We start from the raw sequence: 20166 nt of genomic DNA, 5'->3' as shown, positions 1-20166 counted from the left end.
TCAGCTGTACAGGACGGGAGGCTGGTACAGGAGTTAACACACACACACACACACACACACACACACACTAATGCTGGCCCTAAGTACACAAACTCTTAGAATGGAATGTCTAGATTAGAAATGTAGGTTTATTTGAACAAATCCAAATTGTGAAAGACAGTTTCTCCTGGCCCATAGATGACTTTTAAAGTCATATCAAAATTCACATATACCTTTGTTACAATGCAATGTTGTGTTCAATGTGGCTCATGTCAGTGTGAGGGATGGGACTTTCAGGATCTGGGGTGTGAAGTGTAGTGTTTGTGTTCAAAGCAAATACAACAGGTGTAGACCTTACCGTGAAATGCTTACCTACCAGCCCTTAACCAACCATGCCGCTTTAAGAAAAATAAGAGTTAAGAGAGAGTTGTTCACCGGACCTGCTACCTGTCCCAGACCTGCTGTTATCAACTCTCTAGAGACAGTGGTAGAGATACTCTTAATGATCGGCTATGAAAAGCCAACTGACATTTACTCCTGAGGTACTGACTTGCTGAACCCTCTATAACCACTGTGCTTATTATTATTTGACCATGCTGGTCATTTATGAACATCTTGGCCATGTTCTGTTATAATCTCCACCCGGCACAGACAGAAGAGGACTGGCCACCCCTCATAGCCTGGTTCCTCTCTAGTTTTCTTCCTAGGTTCTGGCCTTTCTAGGGAGTTTTTCCTATCCACCGTGCTTCGTCACCTGCATTGCTTGCTGTTTAGGGCTTTAGGCTGGGTTTCTGTACAGCACTTTGTGACATCTGCTGATGTAAAAAGGGCTTTATAAATACATTTGATTTGAGTTAAGGAAATATTTACTAAATGAACACAAATTAAAATGACAATAACAAGGCTATATACAGGGGGTACCGCTACTTAGGCAATGTGCTGGGGTACATACATGTCAGTTGTGTTTATGTATGTGTGTATTTATTCATGTTTGCACAGAAATATGCGCTTGTGCCTGTGTGAGAGTGGACATGTGCGTGTGTGTGTACAGTTCCTTTACAGCACGTGTCTGTGTGTGTGTGTGTGTGTGTGTGTGTGTTTTAGCTTTGTACATACATATCTCTCAGTGGGGTTAGATGTGTCTGCTGAGAGATGGATCCATTACTAGTGGTAGTGTGATTGGCTCCCTGAGCGAGGGGCTTAATGGTATTGTGTGTATGTGTTGGTTCTGAGTGTGTCTGTACTAAGTGTAATACAAACACACCCTCTTCCCTAGAAAGAGCATTAGGGATGGACAAACTCTGGTCCTCAAGAGCTGCTGTGTGTGTGTGTGTGTGTGTGTGTGTGTGTGTGTGTGTGTGTGTGTGTGTACGCGTGTGTGTGTGTGCGTGCGCGCGCGTGTGTGTGTGTGTGTGTACGCGTGCGTGCGTGCGTGCGTGTGTGTGTGTGTGTGCGTCTAACACTGCCGTAGCATGCATGTATTAAACAGTTCAGACTGTTTTTTCCAGACCAGCTCATAAACCACATCTGGAGAAGGAATTTAGATTCCTCCTCTCTCGCTCTCTATCTTGCTCTCTCTCTCTCTCCCTCCCCCCTCTCCCTCTCTCTGTCTACCCAATTCCCTCCCTCTTTTTGGGTACAAAAAAAAAGAGCAGTCAGCTTTTTCATCTCAATCTGCAGGTTTTTGGACTTGTCCTCAGGCTAGCTTCACCCTCCCTTTAGAGAGCTGGAGAGGAATGTCTTCATTTTACATCGAGGGAGAGAAAGAGAGAGAAAGAGAGACTGGGAGAAGGAGAGAGAGGAGAGGGAAAGAGAGACGGGGAGAAGGAGAGAGAAAGGGAGAGAATGAGAGACTGGGAGAAGGAGAGAGAAAGGGAGAGAATGAGAGACTGAGAAAGAAAGAGAGAGAAGGAGAGAAACAGAGAGATGGGGAGAAGAAGAGAGAGGAGAGGGAAAGAGAGACGGGGAGAAGGAGAGAGAAAGGGAGAGAATGAGAGAGAATGAGAGAGGGAGAGAGTGAGAGAAGGAGAGAAACAGAGAGATGGGGAGAAGAAGAGAGAGGAGAGGGAAAGAGAGACGGGGAGAAGGAGAGAGAAGTAGAGTGAGAGAAGGAGAGAAACAGAGAGACGGGGAGAAGGAGAGAGAAGTAGAGTGAGAGAAGGAGAGAAACAGAGAGACGGGGAGAGAAGTAGAGTGCGTGTGTGAAGTGTTGTTTACACGGTATAAAATGCAAATGAGAGTGTATGGCATGCCTGCAGCACTCTCTGCCTGCTACTGCAACAGTCTTGAGTTCTGAGAGACACTGATATCTCACAATGGTTAGAGGTGTGTGTGTGTGTGTGTGTGGCGATGAGGCGTTCCTCTGCCCACTGCGTCCTTTAGCTGTGCTCAGATAGGTCAGCATCTCTTCCCAACACACTCTGAATGCCAATCGTTCTGTAGCAGCAGCGTACATAGCAGCAAGAGTGAATGCAGACCAAGATATACATACGAGGGAAACTGTTTTTTTTTTTACAGTTCAGCATTTGCGATAATTTATTGAGTTATTGGCTTTCATAGGATATTGTACAACTTCGGTTTTGATAGTAATTTCTCTCTCTCTCTCTCTCTCTCTCTCTCTCTCTCTCTCTCTCTCTCTCTCTCTCTCTCTCTCTCTCTCTCTCTGTAGTTTGGCTCTGTTGGATAACCTGTGTTCCTGTGGGACAACCAATCCAGACGCAGTAGCTACCGTTCCCAAGGCAACCCAGTCTGACGGACAGCCACTCTCTGCAAACCTATTGGCTGGCTGCTGCGGCTCTCTGGATCCTGACTGGTTCTGGCGGGAGCGTGGATGGAGCCGAGGGATCTGGTTGGCTCAGCCCGACCCAAAGAGGCGGAGTTAGGAGGCGGAAGGGCTGAACCTGAAGAGGAAGAACAGGAAAGAGCGGGGCTGGGGCCAGCGTCGCGGGGTGATGAGGTCATTGGCGATGTGATGGGCGAGCGCTGGGGGTCCCAGGGGGAAGGGGAGGGGCTAGAGGAACAGGAGTTCTCCATTAAAGAAGCCAGCTTCCAGGAGGGGAGTCTGAAGCTGAAGATCCAGACCACCAAACGCATCAAGAAGCCCCCCAAGAGTCTGGAGAACTACATCTGTCCCCCGGAGATCCGGATGACCATCAGACCCCCCTCAGGGGAGGGCCGAGGGGGCCGACTGGGGGGCCGCGCAGCACAGGACAAGGGACCCCCTAGGAAGAGGGTAAGGATACGTTTAGAAACGTTACTGGTCTGAACACACTGTTGCTAATGTAGCCTGTTGCTAATGTAGCCTGTTGCTAATGTAGCCTGTTGCTAATGTAGCCTGTTGCTAATGTAGCCTGTTGCTAATGTAGCCTTAAATGATGCTGAAGCACTTTGAAATGTTCGTCAGCAGTCTAGAAGGGATTGATTGGTTGCTTCCCAGAGAGATAGAACGATCAGATTCTTCATGTTGTTAAATAGTTCAACATACTTTAAAATAAGACATTGATGTTGTTTTAAACGTTAGCTGTGTTGGATTGACTGTTGGGTTGTCAGTAGCTCATTGCAGCTGAAGAGGGTTTTCTTATGTTCGCGTGATGAATTTGGTTCTTGTCTGCTGTTGGCTATAGCAGCTGAGAAGGGGATTGTAAGTGGATATATGGATTGTATCGATATATATTGTGGATGTATATAGAAAGATATTTTCTGGTTTGATTGTCCATGTTTTAACAAGATTCCATAAGCAAAAGCTTGAAGACTTTTAGCCATTGATAGAAAGGCCAGGAATGCAGTTTAAAAGAGACACCGTCACCTCTACCCCTCTACAACGCCACTTCATGGGTTTTCTGGCGGCGTGTATAAATACATTGTGTGTGTGTGTGTGTGTGTGTGTGAGGTAGTCTCCTCTAGAGTCATTAACCTGCATTGACATCTCTTGCTGTGTGCTCAGCTCTTCTCGTACACTGCATCTCACTGTGTGTGTGTTCCTTTCATACACCCAGCACCTCGCAGACTCAGCTCTTTTCCCTGAAAAGCAGCCATCTTGTACCCAAGCATCTCATTATGAGCAATGTGTGTGTGTGTGTGTGTGTGTGTAGGTGTGTGTGTGTACTAGTACAGAAGGGAATGGATCTTAGGTAATGGGTATGTCTTTCCCATTCTCCCTTTCTCTCGCTCTCTTTCTCTCTCTCTCTCGTTCTCTCTCTCTTTCGCTCTCTCTCTCTCTCTCTCTCTCCTATCTCTCAGTAGCTCCTTCGCTTCCTTGGTTACACAGGGTCAAAGTTCATAGAGTAATTTAAACCAGTCTCTCTCTCTCTCTCACACACACACACACACACACACACGCTGAGAATAGAGCTGACATCAGCAAATGACAGCTGGCCTCTGCTCTCTCCATTTGTGGTCACAGACCTCTCTCCTCTCCTCTTTTCTCCTCTCCTCTTCTCCTCTCCTCTTTTCTCTCCTCCTCTTCCGTCTCTCCTCTAATGAAATCAGCACGTGGCTTCTGTGTCTCTCTAACCTCTCCTCGTCTCACACACAGCCACCGTTTCAGTTTGGTGTCACTGTAGTGTTGTGTGTTTAGGTCCTTAAGGGACTGTGGTGTTTGCAGTGAGTGTTTGACCACTGTGTGTGTGTGTGTGTGTGTGTGTGTGTGTGTGTGTGTGTGTGTGTGTGTGTGTGTGTGTGTGTGTGTGTGTGTGTGTGTGTGTGTGTGTGTGTGTGTGTGTGTGTGTGTGTGTGTGTGTGTGTGTGTGTGTGTGTTCAGAGCAAACATGCACTTTGACCCCCAGAGCGATCTCCCTCTCAGCCTGTCTTTCTCTCTGCTATGGTTGGCAGTTGTTGCCGTGGTGACAGCGACAGTAGTGGGCATGCTCACTGAGCGGGTTGCGTGGGTTGTTGTCATCTCCACCCTTTCTCTCTCTCTCTCTCTCTCTCTCTCTCTCCCCTTCTTCCCTCTATCCCACTATTCCTCCCTCCCGCTCTCTCTACTCCTCCTCTCTCCCCATCCCTCCACCCGGCTTTAGCTATCACTGTAATACAGACTGATCCACTGGAGAGGAATGGGTTAAACAGAAAGGGTCCAATATGTGTGTAGTGAAAGAGAGAGGGAAGTGAGGGGGGTCTGACAGAGAGCAGATGGACAGCCTCTCTCCTCCAAGGTATCGTGTCAGGGGCTGCCCTCTCTCTCTTTTTCTATCCCTCTCTCAGTATCTATTTCTGCCTCAGTCGTTGCCTCTATATCTGTCTCCAACCACCTCTCTTTCTTTATTTCTTTACCTCTCTCTCTGCTTTCTTTCTTTCTCTCTCTCTCTGTCTGTCTTTCTCTTTCATCCCTCTGTTGTGGAGTGGCAGATGGTGGAAGAGAGAAGAGAAGAGGCCAGAGTGTGAGTGATAGGGCGAGGGGGAAGAGGGGGGAGACAGGCATATGGAGAGCCTGGTTAAGGGACCCCCTCAGAGCGGGGGTGTGTTTGAGGGGGAGGGGAAAGGGGACAGGGATACAATAGCTGGTCATTAGGAGAGGGTTTTGACTCTTGAAAAGAGTGGAGAGAGGCCAGACAGAGGGAGAAACGGAGACGGACAGAGAGATGTTGGAAAATTGTGAATTATTCTAGAAAGCATCAGATTCTCTGTAGTGTCGTCACAGTGTTTAGTGCCATCTCTGTAGTGTCATCACAGTGTTTAGTGCCATCTCTGTAGTGTCATCACAGTGTTTAGTGCCATCTCTGTAGTGTCGTCACAGTGTTTAGTGCCATCTCTGTAGTGTCGTCACAGTGTTTAGTGCCATCTCTGTAGTGTCGTCACAGTGTTTAGTGCCATCTCTGTAGTGTCATCACAGTGTTTAGTGCCATCTCTGTAGTGTCGTCACAGTGTTTAGTGCCATCTCTGTAGTGTCATCACAGTGTTTAGTGCCATCTCTGTAGTGTCGTCACAGTGTTTAGTGCCATCTCTGTAGTGTCATCACAGTGTTTAGTGCCATCTCTGTAGTGTCATCACAGTGTTTAGTGCCATCTCTGTAGTGTCATCACAGTGTTTAGTGCCATCTCTGTAGTGTCATCACAGTGTTTAGTGCCATCTCTGTAGTGTCATCACAGTGTTTAGTGCCATCTCTGTAGTGTCATCACAGTGTTTAGTGCCATCTCTGTAGTGTCATCACAGTGTTTAGTGCCATCTCTGTAGTGTCATCACAGTGTTTAGTGCCATCTCTGTAGTGTCATCACAGTGTTTAGTGCCATCTCTGTAGTGTCATCACAGTGTTTAGTGCCATCTCTGTAGTGTCATCACAGTGTTTAGTGCCATCTCTGTAGTGTCATCACAGTGTTTAGTGCCATCTCTGTAGTGTCATCACAGTGTTTAGTGCCATCTCTGTAGTGTCATCACAGTGTTTAGTGCCATCTCTGTAGTGTCATCACAGTGTTTAGTGCCATCTCTGTAGTGTCATCACAGTGTTTAGTGCCATCTCTGTAGTGTCATCACAGTGTTTAGTGCCATCTCTGTAGTGTCATCACAGTGTTTAGTGCCATCTCTGTAGTGTCATCACAGTGTTTAGTGCCATCTCTGTAGTGTCATCACAGTGTTTAGTGCCATCTCTGTAGTGTCATCACAGTGTTTAGTGCCATCTCTGTAGTGTCATCACAGTGTTTAGTGCCATCTCTGTAGTGTCATCACAGTGTTTAGTGCCATCTCTGTAGTGTCATCACAGTGTTTAGTGCCATCTCTGTAGTATCATCACAGTGTTTAGTGCCATCTCTGTAGTGTCATCACAGTGTTTAGTGCCATCTCTGTAGTGTCATCACAGTGTTTAGTGCCATCTCTGTAGTGTCATCACAGTGTTTAGTGCCATCTCTGTAGTGTCATCACAGTGTTTAGTGCCATCTCTGTAGTGTCATCACAGTGTTTAGTGCCATCTCTGTAGTGTCATCACAGTGTTTAGTGCCATCTCTGTAGTGTCATCACAGTGTTTAGTGCCATCTCTGTAGTGTCATCACAGTGTTTAGTGCCATCTCTGTAGTGTCATCACAGTGTTTAGTGCCATCTCTGTAGTGTCATCACAGTGTTTAGTGCCATCTCTGTAGTGTCGTCACAGTGTTTAGTGCCATCTCTGTAGTGTCATCACAGTGTTTAGTGCCATCTCTGTAGTGTCATCACAGTGTTTAGTGCCATCTCTGTAGTGTCATCACAGTGTTTAGTGCCATCTCTGTAGTGTCATCACAGTGTTTAGTGCCATCTCTGTAGTGTCGTCACAGTGTTTAGTGCCATCTCTGTAGTGTCATCACAGTGTTTAGTGCCATCTCTGTAGTGTCATCACAGTGTTTAGTGCCATCTCTGTAGTGTCATCACAGTGTTTAGTGCCATCTCTGTAGTGTCGTCACAGTGTTTAGTGCCATCTCTGTAGTGTCATCACAGTGTTTAGTGCCATCTCTGTAGTGTCATCACAGTGTTTAGTGCCATCTCTGTAGTGTCATCACAGTGTTTAGTGCCATCTCTGTAGTGTCATCACAGTGTTTAGTGCCATCTCTGTAGTGTCATCACAGTGTTTAGTGCCATCTCTGTAGTGTCATCACAGTGTTTAGTGCCATCTCTGTAGTGTCATCACAGTGTTTAGTGCCATCTCTGTAGTGTCATCACAGTGTTTAGTGCCATCTCTGTAGTGTCGTCACAGTGTTTAGTGCCATCTCTGTAGTGTCATCACAGTGTTTAGTGCCATCTCTGTAGTGTCATCACAGTGTTTAGTGCCATCTCTGTAGTGTCATCACAGTGTTTAGTGCCATCTCTGTAGTGTCATCACAGTGTTTAGTGCCATCTCTGTAGTGTCATCACAGTGTTTAGTGCCATCTCTGTAGTGTCATCACAGTGTTTAGTGCCATCTCTGTAGTGTCATCACAGTGTTTAGTGCCATCTCTGTAGTGTCATCACAGTGTTTAGTGCCATCTCTGTAGTGTCATCACAGTGCACGGGGAGTGATGTGTGAGTATGATTGACGTGTGTATAAATGATGTGTGTAAGGGTGTATGTTTTGTCACTGCAGACCAGTAAACGCGTGTGGCCCGTGTGTTAGTAGTGGAAGACGAATGTGTGTTTTCTGGTATAATGAACCTTGGGTCAACCCCTACATCACTCTCCCTGACAGATTTAGTAAGCAGTCCAAAACACACACAGACACACACACACACACACACACACACACACACACACACACACACACACACAGGGCCGTGATTGTGGTCAGAGCATGTGTGCCAGATTTAGCTGTTAATCCATGTCACTATCTGTGGAGGGAGATAAGGAGCTGCCAAAGCAGTCCAGTGTGTGTGTGTGTCTATTTTGAGTGCCTTAGTGTGTCCTGGATTTGGACACACACACTTATCTCGTCTCGGCAGCTCCTACGCTTGGTGGTCCCCTGAGCGTTGTGTGTCTGTAATGTGTGTTTGGGTGTGTGGCGTGCCTTTTTGATGTGTGAATTGATCCCAGGCGTGGGTGGCGGTTGGTGACCTGAGGGACTTGATGAGTTAATAAAAGCACATCTCTGTGTGTGTTACTTAAGAAATGTAAATGAGCTGTGGGCTGTGTGTTTTCCAGCTTGTCTTTCAGAAAACATCCCTGCCAACGGTCAAACCTTCCTGTTTCACCGGCCAGTTGCCAGTCTCTTCAGGTGCTCTGTTACTGACAGTTGTGGCTGCGTCGCGTGGTGTATTGTTGTCTCTACCTTCTTGCCTTTTGTGCTGTTGTCTGTGCCCAGTAATGTTTGTACCATGTTGTGTTGCTACCCTGTTATTGTCATGTTGCTACCATGCTACGCTGTTGTCTTAGGTCTCTCTTTTATGTAGTGTTGTGGAGTCTCTCTTCTCGTGATGCGTCCTATATTTGTAAAACAAATGTAAATATCCCAGCCCCCGTCCCTGCAGGAGGCCTTTTGGTAGGCCGTCATTGTAAATAAGAATTTGTTCTTAACTTACTTGCCTAGTTAAATAAAGGTTAAATAAAAAAAATTTAAAAAGCGCTCCAGACTGTAGTGGAGGGGAGGGGGGTGGGGCCAGAGTGGAGGGGGGTGGGGCCAGAGTGGAGGTGGGTGGGGCCAGAGTGGAGGGGGGTGGGGCCAGAGTGGTGTGTGTGTGTGTGCGCGCTTGGGCAGGGGTGTCTCTGAGTGATTTACCATCACAGAAACACCAGCTGTCCATCTGTGTCTACCCCACCCCCCACCTGAGTATGTGAGTGGAGTGGAGCTGGAGCGGGGAGTGGAGCGTGCCCAATTTGACTGGAGCACGGAGCGAGATTCCCAAAGGCTGGAGCGTCGGCCTCCTAGCCCGCTCCTATTTCGCTACAGTAGCGCTCAATCGAGCTCAGGGCATTCCTGGCCCAGCATGCATTTCTAGTCCACTTGTGTGCTGCTGTAGCCCCTTTCTTTAGCTACTGTCACGGAGTTCACTAAATATTTGCATAAAGAAAAGGTGCAAAATCAAGGGGACTAACGAAGATGAGGAGGACAAAGAGGTGATGTAGTGTCCACAACTAAAGAATCATTGTGGAATCTGAAAAGACCTGTATCCTGATTGTACTAACTGATGGTGTTCTACGTGCACATGCTAACAGAAAGGAACAAGGTGGGTAGCGTTAGTGTGTCATTGTAGCAAAGTATTTATAAACTAAAAATCAGATCTCTTAGAAGTTTTGTTCATCTTTGTTCTATTATCTATACAACAGGCCATCATTGAGTTTGGCTCAATAGGCCTGGCATACAGTGCATTTGGAAAGTATTTAGACTCCTTGACTTTTTCCACATTTTGTTACGTTACAACCTTATTCTAAAATGTATGAAATAATTGTATAATTTTTCCCTCATCAATCTACACACAATACCCCATAATGACAAAGGGAAAACAGTAAAAAAATAAAAATACAGAAATAACTGATATTCAGTATTCAGACCCTCTGCTATGAGACTCGAAGTTGAGCTCAGGTGCATCCTGTTTCCATTGATCATCCTTGAGATGTTTCTACAACTTGATTGGAGTCCAACTGTGGTAAATTCAATTGATTGGACATGATTTGGAAAGGCACACACCTGTCTATATAAGGTCCCACAGTTGACTGTGCATGTCAGAGCAAAAACCAAGCCTTGAGGTCAAAGGAATTGTCCGTAGAGCTCAGAGACAGGATTGTGTATCAAAACATTTCTGCAGCGTTGAAGGTCCCCAGAACACAGTGGCCTCTATCATTATTAAATGGAAGAAGTTTGGAACCACCAAGACTCTTTCTAGAGCTGGCCATCTGGCCAAACTGAGCTATCAGGAGAGAAGGGCCTTGGTCAGGGAGGTGACCATGAACCGGATGGTCACTCTGACAGAGCTCCAGAGTTCCTCTGTGGAGATGGGAGAACCTTCCAGAAGGACAACCATCTCTGCAGCACTCCACCAATCAGGCCTTTATGGTAGAGTGGCCAGACGGAAGCCACTCCTCTTAAAAGGCACATGACAGCCCGCTTGGAGTGTGCCAAAAAGGCATATAAAGGACTCTCAGATCATGAGAAACAAGAATCTTTGGCCTGAATGCCAAGTGTCATGGCTGGAGGAATCCTGGCACCATCCCTACGGTGAAGCATGGTGGTGGCAGCATCATGCTGTGGGGAGGTTTTTCAGCGGCAGGGACTGGGACACTAGTCAGGATCGAGGGAAAGATGAACGAAGCAAAGTACAGAGAGATCCTTGATGAAAACGTGCTCAGGACCTCAAACTGGGGTGAAGGTTCACCTTCCAACACAGCCAAGACATCACAGGAGTTGCTTCGGGACAAGTGTCTGAATGTCCTTCAGGGGCCCAGAGCCCGGACTTGAAGCCGATCAAACATCTCTGGAGAGATCTGAAAATAGCTGTGCAGTGACGTTCCCCATTCAACCTGACAGAGCTTTGGAGGATCTGCAGAGAAGAATGGGAGAAATTCCCCAAATACAGGTGTGCCAAGCTTGTAGCACCATACCCAATAACCAGTTTTTGCTTTGTCATTATGGGGCATTGTGTGTAGATTGATGAGGGAAAAAAACAATTTCATCCATTTTAGAATAAGGTTGTAATGTAACAAAATGTGCGAAAAGTGAAGGGTCTGAATACCTTCCGAATGCAGGAGCTTCGAGGAGCTTTCCGTTTTGATCTGGTTATTTTGCCTAAAACCCTTTAGGCCTACCTAATAGAAAAAACAACGCTGCATCGCTGCCCAGCCTGGCAAGAATGACCCGAAGTGTGTTTAGCATCCCCAGTGGCTCTTCAAGTGAGGAGAGGATATTCTCCACTGCTGGTCTGCTCTCCAGTCACCATCGCATGACCCTGAAGCCACAGACTCTTGACAAACTCATGTTTCTAAAAGTCTAAAAGTGAATTCAAAGGCACTGTAGACTGAGCCTAATAAGGAATTTCCTGTTTAATTTGTATTTAATTCTAAGTAAGTCACAGCCTATATGCGCAATATATGGATTAGAATGATTTAATACAACAAAATGACGGCCTGGGAACAGTGGGTTAACTGCCTGTTCAGGGGCAGAACGACAGATTTGTACCTTGTCAGCTCGGGGATTTGAACCTTTTGGTTACTAGTCCAACACTCTAACCATTAGGCTACCCTGCCGCCCCCTTTTCAGATTTATTCAAATACTTTTCATTCAAATCATATGGTTTGGTTTCCATAGGCTACTTCAAAACCAAATGGTAGGTCCAGGTAGTCACAAAAATAGATGGTGTTGGTTAAATGGTGATTTTAATGAATGGAGCTCATGAGTTTCTCCCTGTGAGCGCGATGTGGTTTTTAGCGGAGCGGTTGGGAAGGATGTGGAGCGCCAGAAAGCACCGTTCCATGAGCAATGAGCGGGACTTCCTACCGCTCAACTCCGCTCACATGCTCTGCCCCCCACTGCCACAACACACACACACACAAATAAACCTGAGGGCATGTATGACCGTGCAAAATGGTCAAAACAGACCACACAAACACACACACACACAGTTCCACGCAAGCTCTGCTGCTTCCTAATCCTATCTGCTTGTGCTGCAATGTGAACACCTCAAATGAAATAATGACTCTGCAAGGTCACCCCCAGTGAGAGAGATAGAGAGGTACACACACAAACTGGTAGGCTGGCTGCACAGAGACAAATAGGCAAGGTTAACTCTGGCCCTGTCTGACCTTCTGGGCTCGTAGGGAGAAGAGCAGGCTAGGGAATATTGACTGGACCAATAGTGTGTCTTTATGTGAGGGGGTCATGGTTGAGACAACTGTAGTCTGGCCTGGCCTCCACTTGCTCCGCTGTCTTGCCCTGAGGGGTTGATTGTATGTGCGTGTGTGCTTGTGTGTGTGTGTGTGTCAGTCAGAGGGACTAAGCAGACACGAGATCCTCAGATGACAGGAGTGTTGTAACATTCCGGCTGGGCTAAGGGAGCTCCGGGTGCCTCTACAACCACAGCAACACGCCGGCCCTGCCGTGGTAGCACTATCCCACCTCACACATTCCCACTGTGCTATCCAAGTGCTATTCACAGTGTGTGTGTGTGTGTGTGTGTGTGTGTGTGTGTGTGTGTGTGTGTGTGTGTGTATGCTGGGGACAGAATGTGAAACTCTAGCCTCCTAACGCATTGTCTCTGCTGTATGGTGACCCCTCACCTCTGACCTTTCAGAGGCTGATGCAGCTTCACCATGGAAACCACAGCCCAACAGTAGTTGGTACAGTAGTATTGTTCTGACACCTACAACACAGAGACAGTTAGGTATGGGTAAGGCTACCTACAACACAGAGACAGTTAGGTATGGGTAAGGCTACCTACAACACAGAGACAGTTAGGTATGGGTAAGGCTACCTACAACACAGAGACAGTTAGGTATGGGTAAGGCTACCTACAACACAGAGACAGTTAGTTAGGTATGGGTAAGGCTACCTACAACACAGAGACAGTTAGGTATGGGTAAGGCTACCTACAACACAGAGACAGTTAGGCATGTGGCAGGGGAGGTGTGGGGAAGGAGAGTAGAGACATGGGAGGCAGGGAGGGGGACGGAGGGGGAGGCAGGGAGGTGGACGGAGGGGGAGGCAGGGAGGGGGACGGAGGGGGAGGCAGTGCGAGGGACGGAGGGGAAGGCAGGGCGAGGGAAGACATGGAAAGGGGCGGAGGGGGAGGCGGAGGGGCAGAGTATTGACTTTCACTGTGTCTCACTTGAAGCGTAAGTGTGTTTGTCAGTGAAATGAGATCTCCCCATCAGCTGTCCGCTAGAGCCCGCCTGTCAAGTGTGTGTGTGTGTGTGTGTGTGTGTGTGTGTGTGTGGTGGGACGATCTCCTTTCAACGCTGCCCTATCAGCCCTTGAACCTGTCCCCATACTGCTACCTTTCTCCCCCCCCTCCATCTCCCCCTCTGTCATTCCATCTCTCTTTTTTATTTACTGTCTGTTCCTCTCTCTACTTTCTTCTCTCACTCTTTCTTTCCATCACTCATTTATGTCAGTTAGTCTGTCAGTTAGTCTGTCAGTTAGTCTGTCAGTTAGTCTGTCAGTTAGTCTGTCAGTTAGTAGTCTGTCAGTTAGTCTGTCAGTTAGTCTGTCAGTTAGTCTGTCAGTTAGTCTGTCAGTTAGTCTGTCAGTAGTCTGTCAGTTAGTCTGTCAGTTAGTCTGTCAGTTAGTCTGTCAGTAGTCTGTCAGTTAGTCTGTCAGTTAGTCTGTCAGTTAGTCTGTCAGTTAGTCTGTCAGTTAGTCTGTCAGTTAGTAGTCTGTCAGTTAGTAGTCTGTCAGTTAGTCTGTCAGTTAGTCTGTCAGTTAGTTTGTCTTAGCACAGCTATTTTATTGACTATAGTCACGAGGGTCTTTTGTAGTGGTCCAGAGACACACACACACACACACACACACACACACACACACACACACACACACACACACACACACACACACACACACACACACACACACACACACACACAGCTCAGCGTGTGTTTGTGGATCTATGACAGTATGATAACCCATACATTCTGTCTTCTATAATGCTCTGTGGCTTTTCATCTTCTCCCTGTTCTCTGCACTGCTCTGTCGTTCTCAGATTGTGTGGAATGCTGCTGCGTGTGACCTCTCACGTACCTCTTAGAGAGAGAGGGGGGAGAGGAGAGGTGGCAGCTGCAGTCATGTGCCCAGGTGGAAGCTCATGGACACACACACATACACACACACACAAACTCTCTCACACACAGAAAACCAGTCCTGTGTTCAGAAATGGTGTTCCCTTCCCTGCAAGATGCCTGTATGTAAATGTGTGTGTTTGTGTGTGTGTTATTGTGTGTGTGTGTGTGCCAAAGAGAGAGAGTAAGTGGAGTGCTGCCTGACACAAAGGCATTATTGTTGGTGTGCTTGGGCTTGAGGGCAGGGAGTTGTGTGATTGGTTAAGACCATTGTGTGTCGCTCCCTGCCCTTTTTCCATCTTTGTGTGTGTGTGTGCGCACATGTGTTTGTGTGTGTGTGTGTGTGTGTGTGTGTACGTGTGTGTTTCCTCTTCTAGAGTTATCAGGTCACCTAGGGACAGAGAGTAGAGGAATCACACAGTGATAGAAACACTTTTGGTTTGACCCTCCTGTCCTAAATTACCCATCATTCCACACAGGAAGTCCTCATCCCTCAGGGCCTGAAGCAGCTTAGTGGCTAGGCATTGCTTCTTGCTGTACTGGAGCTTGCCTATTAGGTCCTGTTCACAGAGTACGGGGGATGCATTGGAGGGAATGTTGTGTGTTGTTTATACGTTTTGGGAGCACTGGTCCTCTTTAGTGAATAGCCTGGGATAGCTATTAACATGTGATCTCATGCTTTCATATAAGCAGAGCTTGTGTGTGTGTGTGAGTGGGTGGGTGTGTGTGTGTGTGTGTGTGTGTGTGTGTGTGTGTGTGTGTGTGTGTGTGTGTGTGTTGAATGGCTATAAGAGCATCGTTTTAGAACGGCAATTACAGTGCTACAGTGATTATCACTGTAATTGCACACACACACACACACACACACACACACACACACACACACACACACACACACACACACACACACACACAACATAATGATAATGACACGGATTAGACACACGTTTAAATGCACACACTTACTGACATGTGTGTGGCCGTACACACACACACCACACACACACACACACACACCATACACACACCATACACTGTCAATAATGGCATTAGAAGTATGCTTTGTATAGCATGTAAATGTGACTATCTTTCTGCAGGGGACCCTCTCAATTCTGATGTCATTGCACACTTTGTCTCAACCAATCACAGGCTTTTGATGAGACTTTGTCAGAGTCATCTTTGTAGGATAAAGATTCATTCATTCTAGTAGACGCTCATTTGACGACCGTGCACATCCCTCACCTTCCACGCATTACTTCTTTAGATGTATCAGGAAAGCCTTGTAAAGCTTGTTTTCTTTCTTTTCTAAAACACAGTGCTATATCCACGGTTGCCTAAAAGAAATCATGGACAACGGAACTCTCTGAAGCTCGGTGGGAAGGCCGTTTTTCAGAGATGGTTTATTTCACTGGACACTGTTTGAACTGGTTTAAATATCTTGTTCACATCGTCATTGAACACACACACACACACACACACACACACACACACACACACACACACACACACACACAGAGTTCCACAGACTGTCCCACCTTGAGCCTCCCAATGCCTGCCCTCCTCTCCCTCCTCCCTCCACCGTGTCTCTCCTCCGGCGGATGAATGGAGGTCTTTATTCCCTGGAGAACTGGTGGGAAGAAGGAGAAAACGAGAGAGAGGGGGGGGGAGGGGGTTTGTGAGAGTAGCCACAAGATCAACACTATTACAGCGCCTCTTTTCTCCCTCTGCTTTTTTCCCTCTCTTTCTCTCCTCCCCCTCCCTCTCCTCCGCTTTAAGTGCGGCGGACACAAAGGCGTGTTAGTATTCATGGTGTTTGTTTGCTGAGGAGCTGTCTCTCTCTCTCTCTCTGTGTGTGTGTGTGTGTGTGTGTGTGTGTGTGTGTGTGTGTGTGTGTGTGTGTGTGTGTGTGTGTGTGTGTGTGTGTGTGTGTGTGTGTGTGTGTGTGGCTGTCAGACACAGAGATCACAGAGAACCACCACTCTGAATGGAGCTACCAGGAGGAGAGGGTGTGTGTGTGTGTCTCAGAGCGTGGTTCCCACAGGGGGAGAATGGTCCTCTTCAGAACAGAGAATGAAAAGGAGGGATGAGATAGGAGAGGGGGGCACGAGGGCAAATATTGTGATGTCAAAGGAGAGAGGGAGAGAGAGTGTTCACTGCTCATGTGATAATATCAATCAGTCCATTTTGGAGGGAAGTGATGATAAGACTGTCTAGGCTCTTCTTTCTCTTTTTTTAAACTGTTCCCCTTTCCCTCCCTTCCCCTGCTCTCTCATTCTTTTACCAAAACCTTCCCCTCCCCCTCCTCTCGCTTTCTCTCTCTCCTTCCTTCTCCCCCCCCCTCTCTCTCTCTCTCTCTCTCTCTCTCTCTCTTTGTCTGTCTCTGGACAGCTGCCCAGTTCTTTACAGGGAAAATGAAACACTCTAACCACCAGGCACACCGCCAAATAAAAGGCTGCAAAAACAGAATTTGAAGGGCAGTGTGTGTGTGTGTGTGTGTGTGTGTGTGTGTGTGTGTGTGTGTGTGTGTGTGTGTGTGTGTGTGTGTGTGTGTGTGTGTGTGTGTGTGTGTGTGTGTGTGTGTGTGGTGGGTGAGAGACAGAGACAGATTTGGGTGGGGCAGTGTAAGTGTTCTGTTAGTGTTCTGAAATAATGTTCTGAAATAAGTTTTCTGATTCCCTCCATGCTGGAGTCTGAGTTTTTCCAGAAAGGGACTGTGAAACTGAGAGAGAATATGGGCAGGGTCTACTGTTGAATTTGCAAGTATATTTAGTGTGTAGGAGTACCAGTTCACATCTGTTTTCATCTCAGCACTTTCACCTAACTGTGTTGTATGGTACCTTTCCTATGCTGCTGTCTGCAGTGTGTGTTTGTTGTTGACCACTGGAACTGATCTAGGATCAGCTTTACCTACGCAACCATCAGCAGGGGGAACACGAAACTGACCTCACTGATTGGCAGGTCTGTTATGTTGTCGTTAAAGGGCAGAGGGGGTGTGTGCATGTGTGCATGTCTTAGAACCGGGAGATTTGGGAAGAAAATCCACATCGCCATAAATTGCCTGAATTGATGCGGTAACGACAAATAGAACAATACGTTTATAACATTCATGTGCATCACAGTTGTTGTTTTTTTACCCTTTAAACGGCAACTACTAATTTGACTGTTTTATAGTGATGGTAGATGTAATCGCTGCAGTTACATATCGGGATATCATTTTTTTTTACCATATATTGCATCGTATCGTTTTGACAATATCACAATATTATTTTTGCGCTAGTTGGCTGTACCTGCACCAGAATCCCGGTATTTTTCCTTCATAGCTTGTTCTCCAACTTCTTTTGAAGTGTTTATGTCCATGACTGATGAAAACGTCTTTTCTCGTGGCTCCCTCTTGTCTCTCTGCACCAGACATACAGTGCATTTGTGTTTTTCTGCTTGAAGTTGATTCTTTTCCACATTTTGTTACGTTACAGCTTTATTCTAAATCAATCTACACACAATACCCCACAATGACAAAGCAAAATGTTTGCAAATTTAATTAACTAAAAAACAGATACCTTGTTTACATAAGTATTCAGACTCTTTGCTATGAGACTTGAAATTGAGCTAAGGCGCATCTTGTTTACATTGATCATCATTGAGATGTTCATTCAACTTCATTGGAGACCACTTGTGGACATGATTTGGAAAGGCAAACACCTGTCTATATAATGTCCCATAGTTGACAGTGCAAGTCAGAGCAAAAAAAGGAATTGTCCATAGAGCTCCGTGACAGGATTGTGTCGAGGCACAGATCTGGGGAAGGGTACTAAAACATTTCTGCAGTATTGAAAGTCCCCAGAACACAGTGGCTTCCATCATTATTAAATAAAATAAATAATTCTAGAGCTGGCCACACGACCAAACTGAGGAGTCTGGGGAGAAGGGCTTTGGTCAGGGAGGTGACCAAGAACCCGATGGTCACTCTGACAGAGTGCCTCTGTGGAGATGGTTGTCCTTCTGGAAAGTTCACCCATCTCTGCAGCACGCCACCAATCAGGCCTTTATGGTGTAGTGGCCAGACGGAAGCCACTCCTCTTAAAAGGCACATGACAGCCACAGGGAGTTTGCCAAAAGGCCTTTGAAGGACTCTCAGACCATGAGAATTCAGATTCTCTATGAAACCAAGATTAAACTCTTTGACCTGAATACGAACCGTCACATCTGGAGGACATCTGGCACCATCCCTACGGTGAAGCATGGAGGTGGCAGCATCCCTACGGTAAAGCATGGTGGTGGGGATGTTCTTCAGCGGCAGGGACTGGGAGACTAGTCAAGATCGAGGGAAAGATTGAACGCAGCAAAGCACAGAGAGATCCTTGATGAAAATCTGCTCCGGAGTGCTCAGGCCCTTAGACTGGGGCGAAGGTTCACCTTCCAACATGACAACAACCCTAAGCACACAGCCAAGACAACGCAGGAGTGGCTTCAGAGCAAGTCTCTGAATATCCTTGAGTGGCCCAGCCAGAGCCCAGACTTGAACCCGATTGAACATCTCTGGAGACCTGAAAATAGCTGTGCAGTGACGCCACATTTAACCTGAGAGCTTGAGAGAATCAGCAGAGAAGAATGGGCTGAAACTCCACAAATACTGGTGTGCCAAGCATGTAGCTTCATACCCAAGAAGATGCAAGGCTGTAATCGCTGCCAAAGGTGAGTACTTACGTAAATTTCAGTTTTATTTTTAATACACTTGCAAACATTTCTAAAAACCTGTTTTTGCTTTGACAGTATAGGGTATTGTGCTTAGATTGATGAGGAGAAAAAAACTATTTATACACCCACATACCTCCATCTCTCTTTAGAATAAGGCTGTAGCGTAACAAAATGTGGACAAAGTCAATGGGGTCTGAATACTTTCCGAATGCACTGTATGTCTGTGTGTGTATCTATGTCTCTCTCCCTCTCTCTCTCTCTCTCTCTCTCTCTCTGTATGTGTGTTATCCTTAGAGGTCAGAGGTCAGACCCTGTGGATTAGCACTAATCACTAACTACTACTTCCTCTTCCGGGTCAGAGGTGTCACTTCCTGGTTTAGATAACAACACTGTGTGTCTCTAAGTTAGTCACATACCAAGCCCTATACCTTGTCTCTGGCTCCTACTGTACCTTCAGATCTACACTGCCTAGGTGGTAGGAGTTGGTTTGGGATTGTGTAACAGTGTCAGACACACACACACACACACACACACACACACACAGAGAGAGGCCCTGCCACTGATGATGTAACACCCAGGGTTAAAGTGGAGGGTCATGGGTAACGTGTGACTCACTCCTCTGTGGAGGTAAAGGTCACTGTGACTCATCAAGTTCAATGTTTGTGTCTGCGCACGCGCGCATGTGTGTGTGACTCTTCATATGACTCAACACTCATATGAGGAGTAGACTGACTGAAGGCCTTTTGACAACAGAAATAAGCAGTAACATACAGTATGTGCTCTGGGATTGTGGTCCATCCTTGTAAGTGTCTACAGACAGGATCAATTCCATTATGATCAATCAGAGTGCCTGACCTTGACTGGCCAACTGTCCGGCTTCCTCATGAACTGTCTGTCATAACCCTGCCCTATAGACACTTCTGTAGATCTGGGGGAATTGGATGGGTATGCAAAATGGTAATGTATTAATATGGTACTAGTATATGGTAGCAATATGGTAGTATCTCTGATTTGGTATTCAAAGTTAGGGGCTAGTAAAATGTCTAGTTGGGTAGGGGCTAGGGTCGGTGGCTAGGGGTGGATGTGAGATGTCACTGTTTTGCTGGCTCAGGGTTAGTCCCTCTATTGCAGCTCCCTTCCTGCCACCCCCTGCTGTCGGCTAGCAGTACTCACACCCCCTGCTGTCAGCTAGCAGTACTCACACCCCTGCTGTCAGCTAGCAGTACTCACACCTCCTGCTGTCAGCTAGCAGTACTCACACCCCCTGCTGTCAGCTAGCAGTACTCACGCCTCCTGCTGTCAGCTAGCAGTACTCACACCTCCTGCTGTCAGCTAGCAGTACTCACACCCCCTGCTGTCAGC

The 20166-nt window shown here is 46.8% G+C and overlaps 1 protein-coding gene across 2 annotated transcripts in view; it reads left to right on the top strand.

The window, feature by feature from the left end:
• The window catches only part of setbp1 (SET binding protein 1), a 58031-nt gene that overhangs the window by 8975 nt on the left and 28890 nt on the right, over positions 1-20166 (top strand). For both annotated transcript variants that reach the window (XR_005052065.1, XM_036979922.1), the window contains exon 2: positions 2648-3211. Coding sequence is in view for 1 of the 2 variants with exons in the window: in XM_036979922.1 (XP_036835817.1) it covers positions 2810-3211 (402 nt within the window). In the remaining variant the exon portion in view is untranslated. The remainder of the gene's footprint in view (positions 1-2647; positions 3212-20166) is intronic.

This window comes from Oncorhynchus mykiss, chromosome 6 (assembly GCF_013265735.2).
Source record: "Oncorhynchus mykiss isolate Arlee chromosome 6, USDA_OmykA_1.1, whole genome shotgun sequence".
NCBI lineage: Eukaryota > Metazoa > Chordata > Actinopteri > Salmoniformes > Salmonidae > Oncorhynchus > Oncorhynchus mykiss.
The sequence above is the reverse complement of the archived record's forward strand: the minus strand, read 5'-3'. Positions and strand labels throughout refer to the sequence as shown.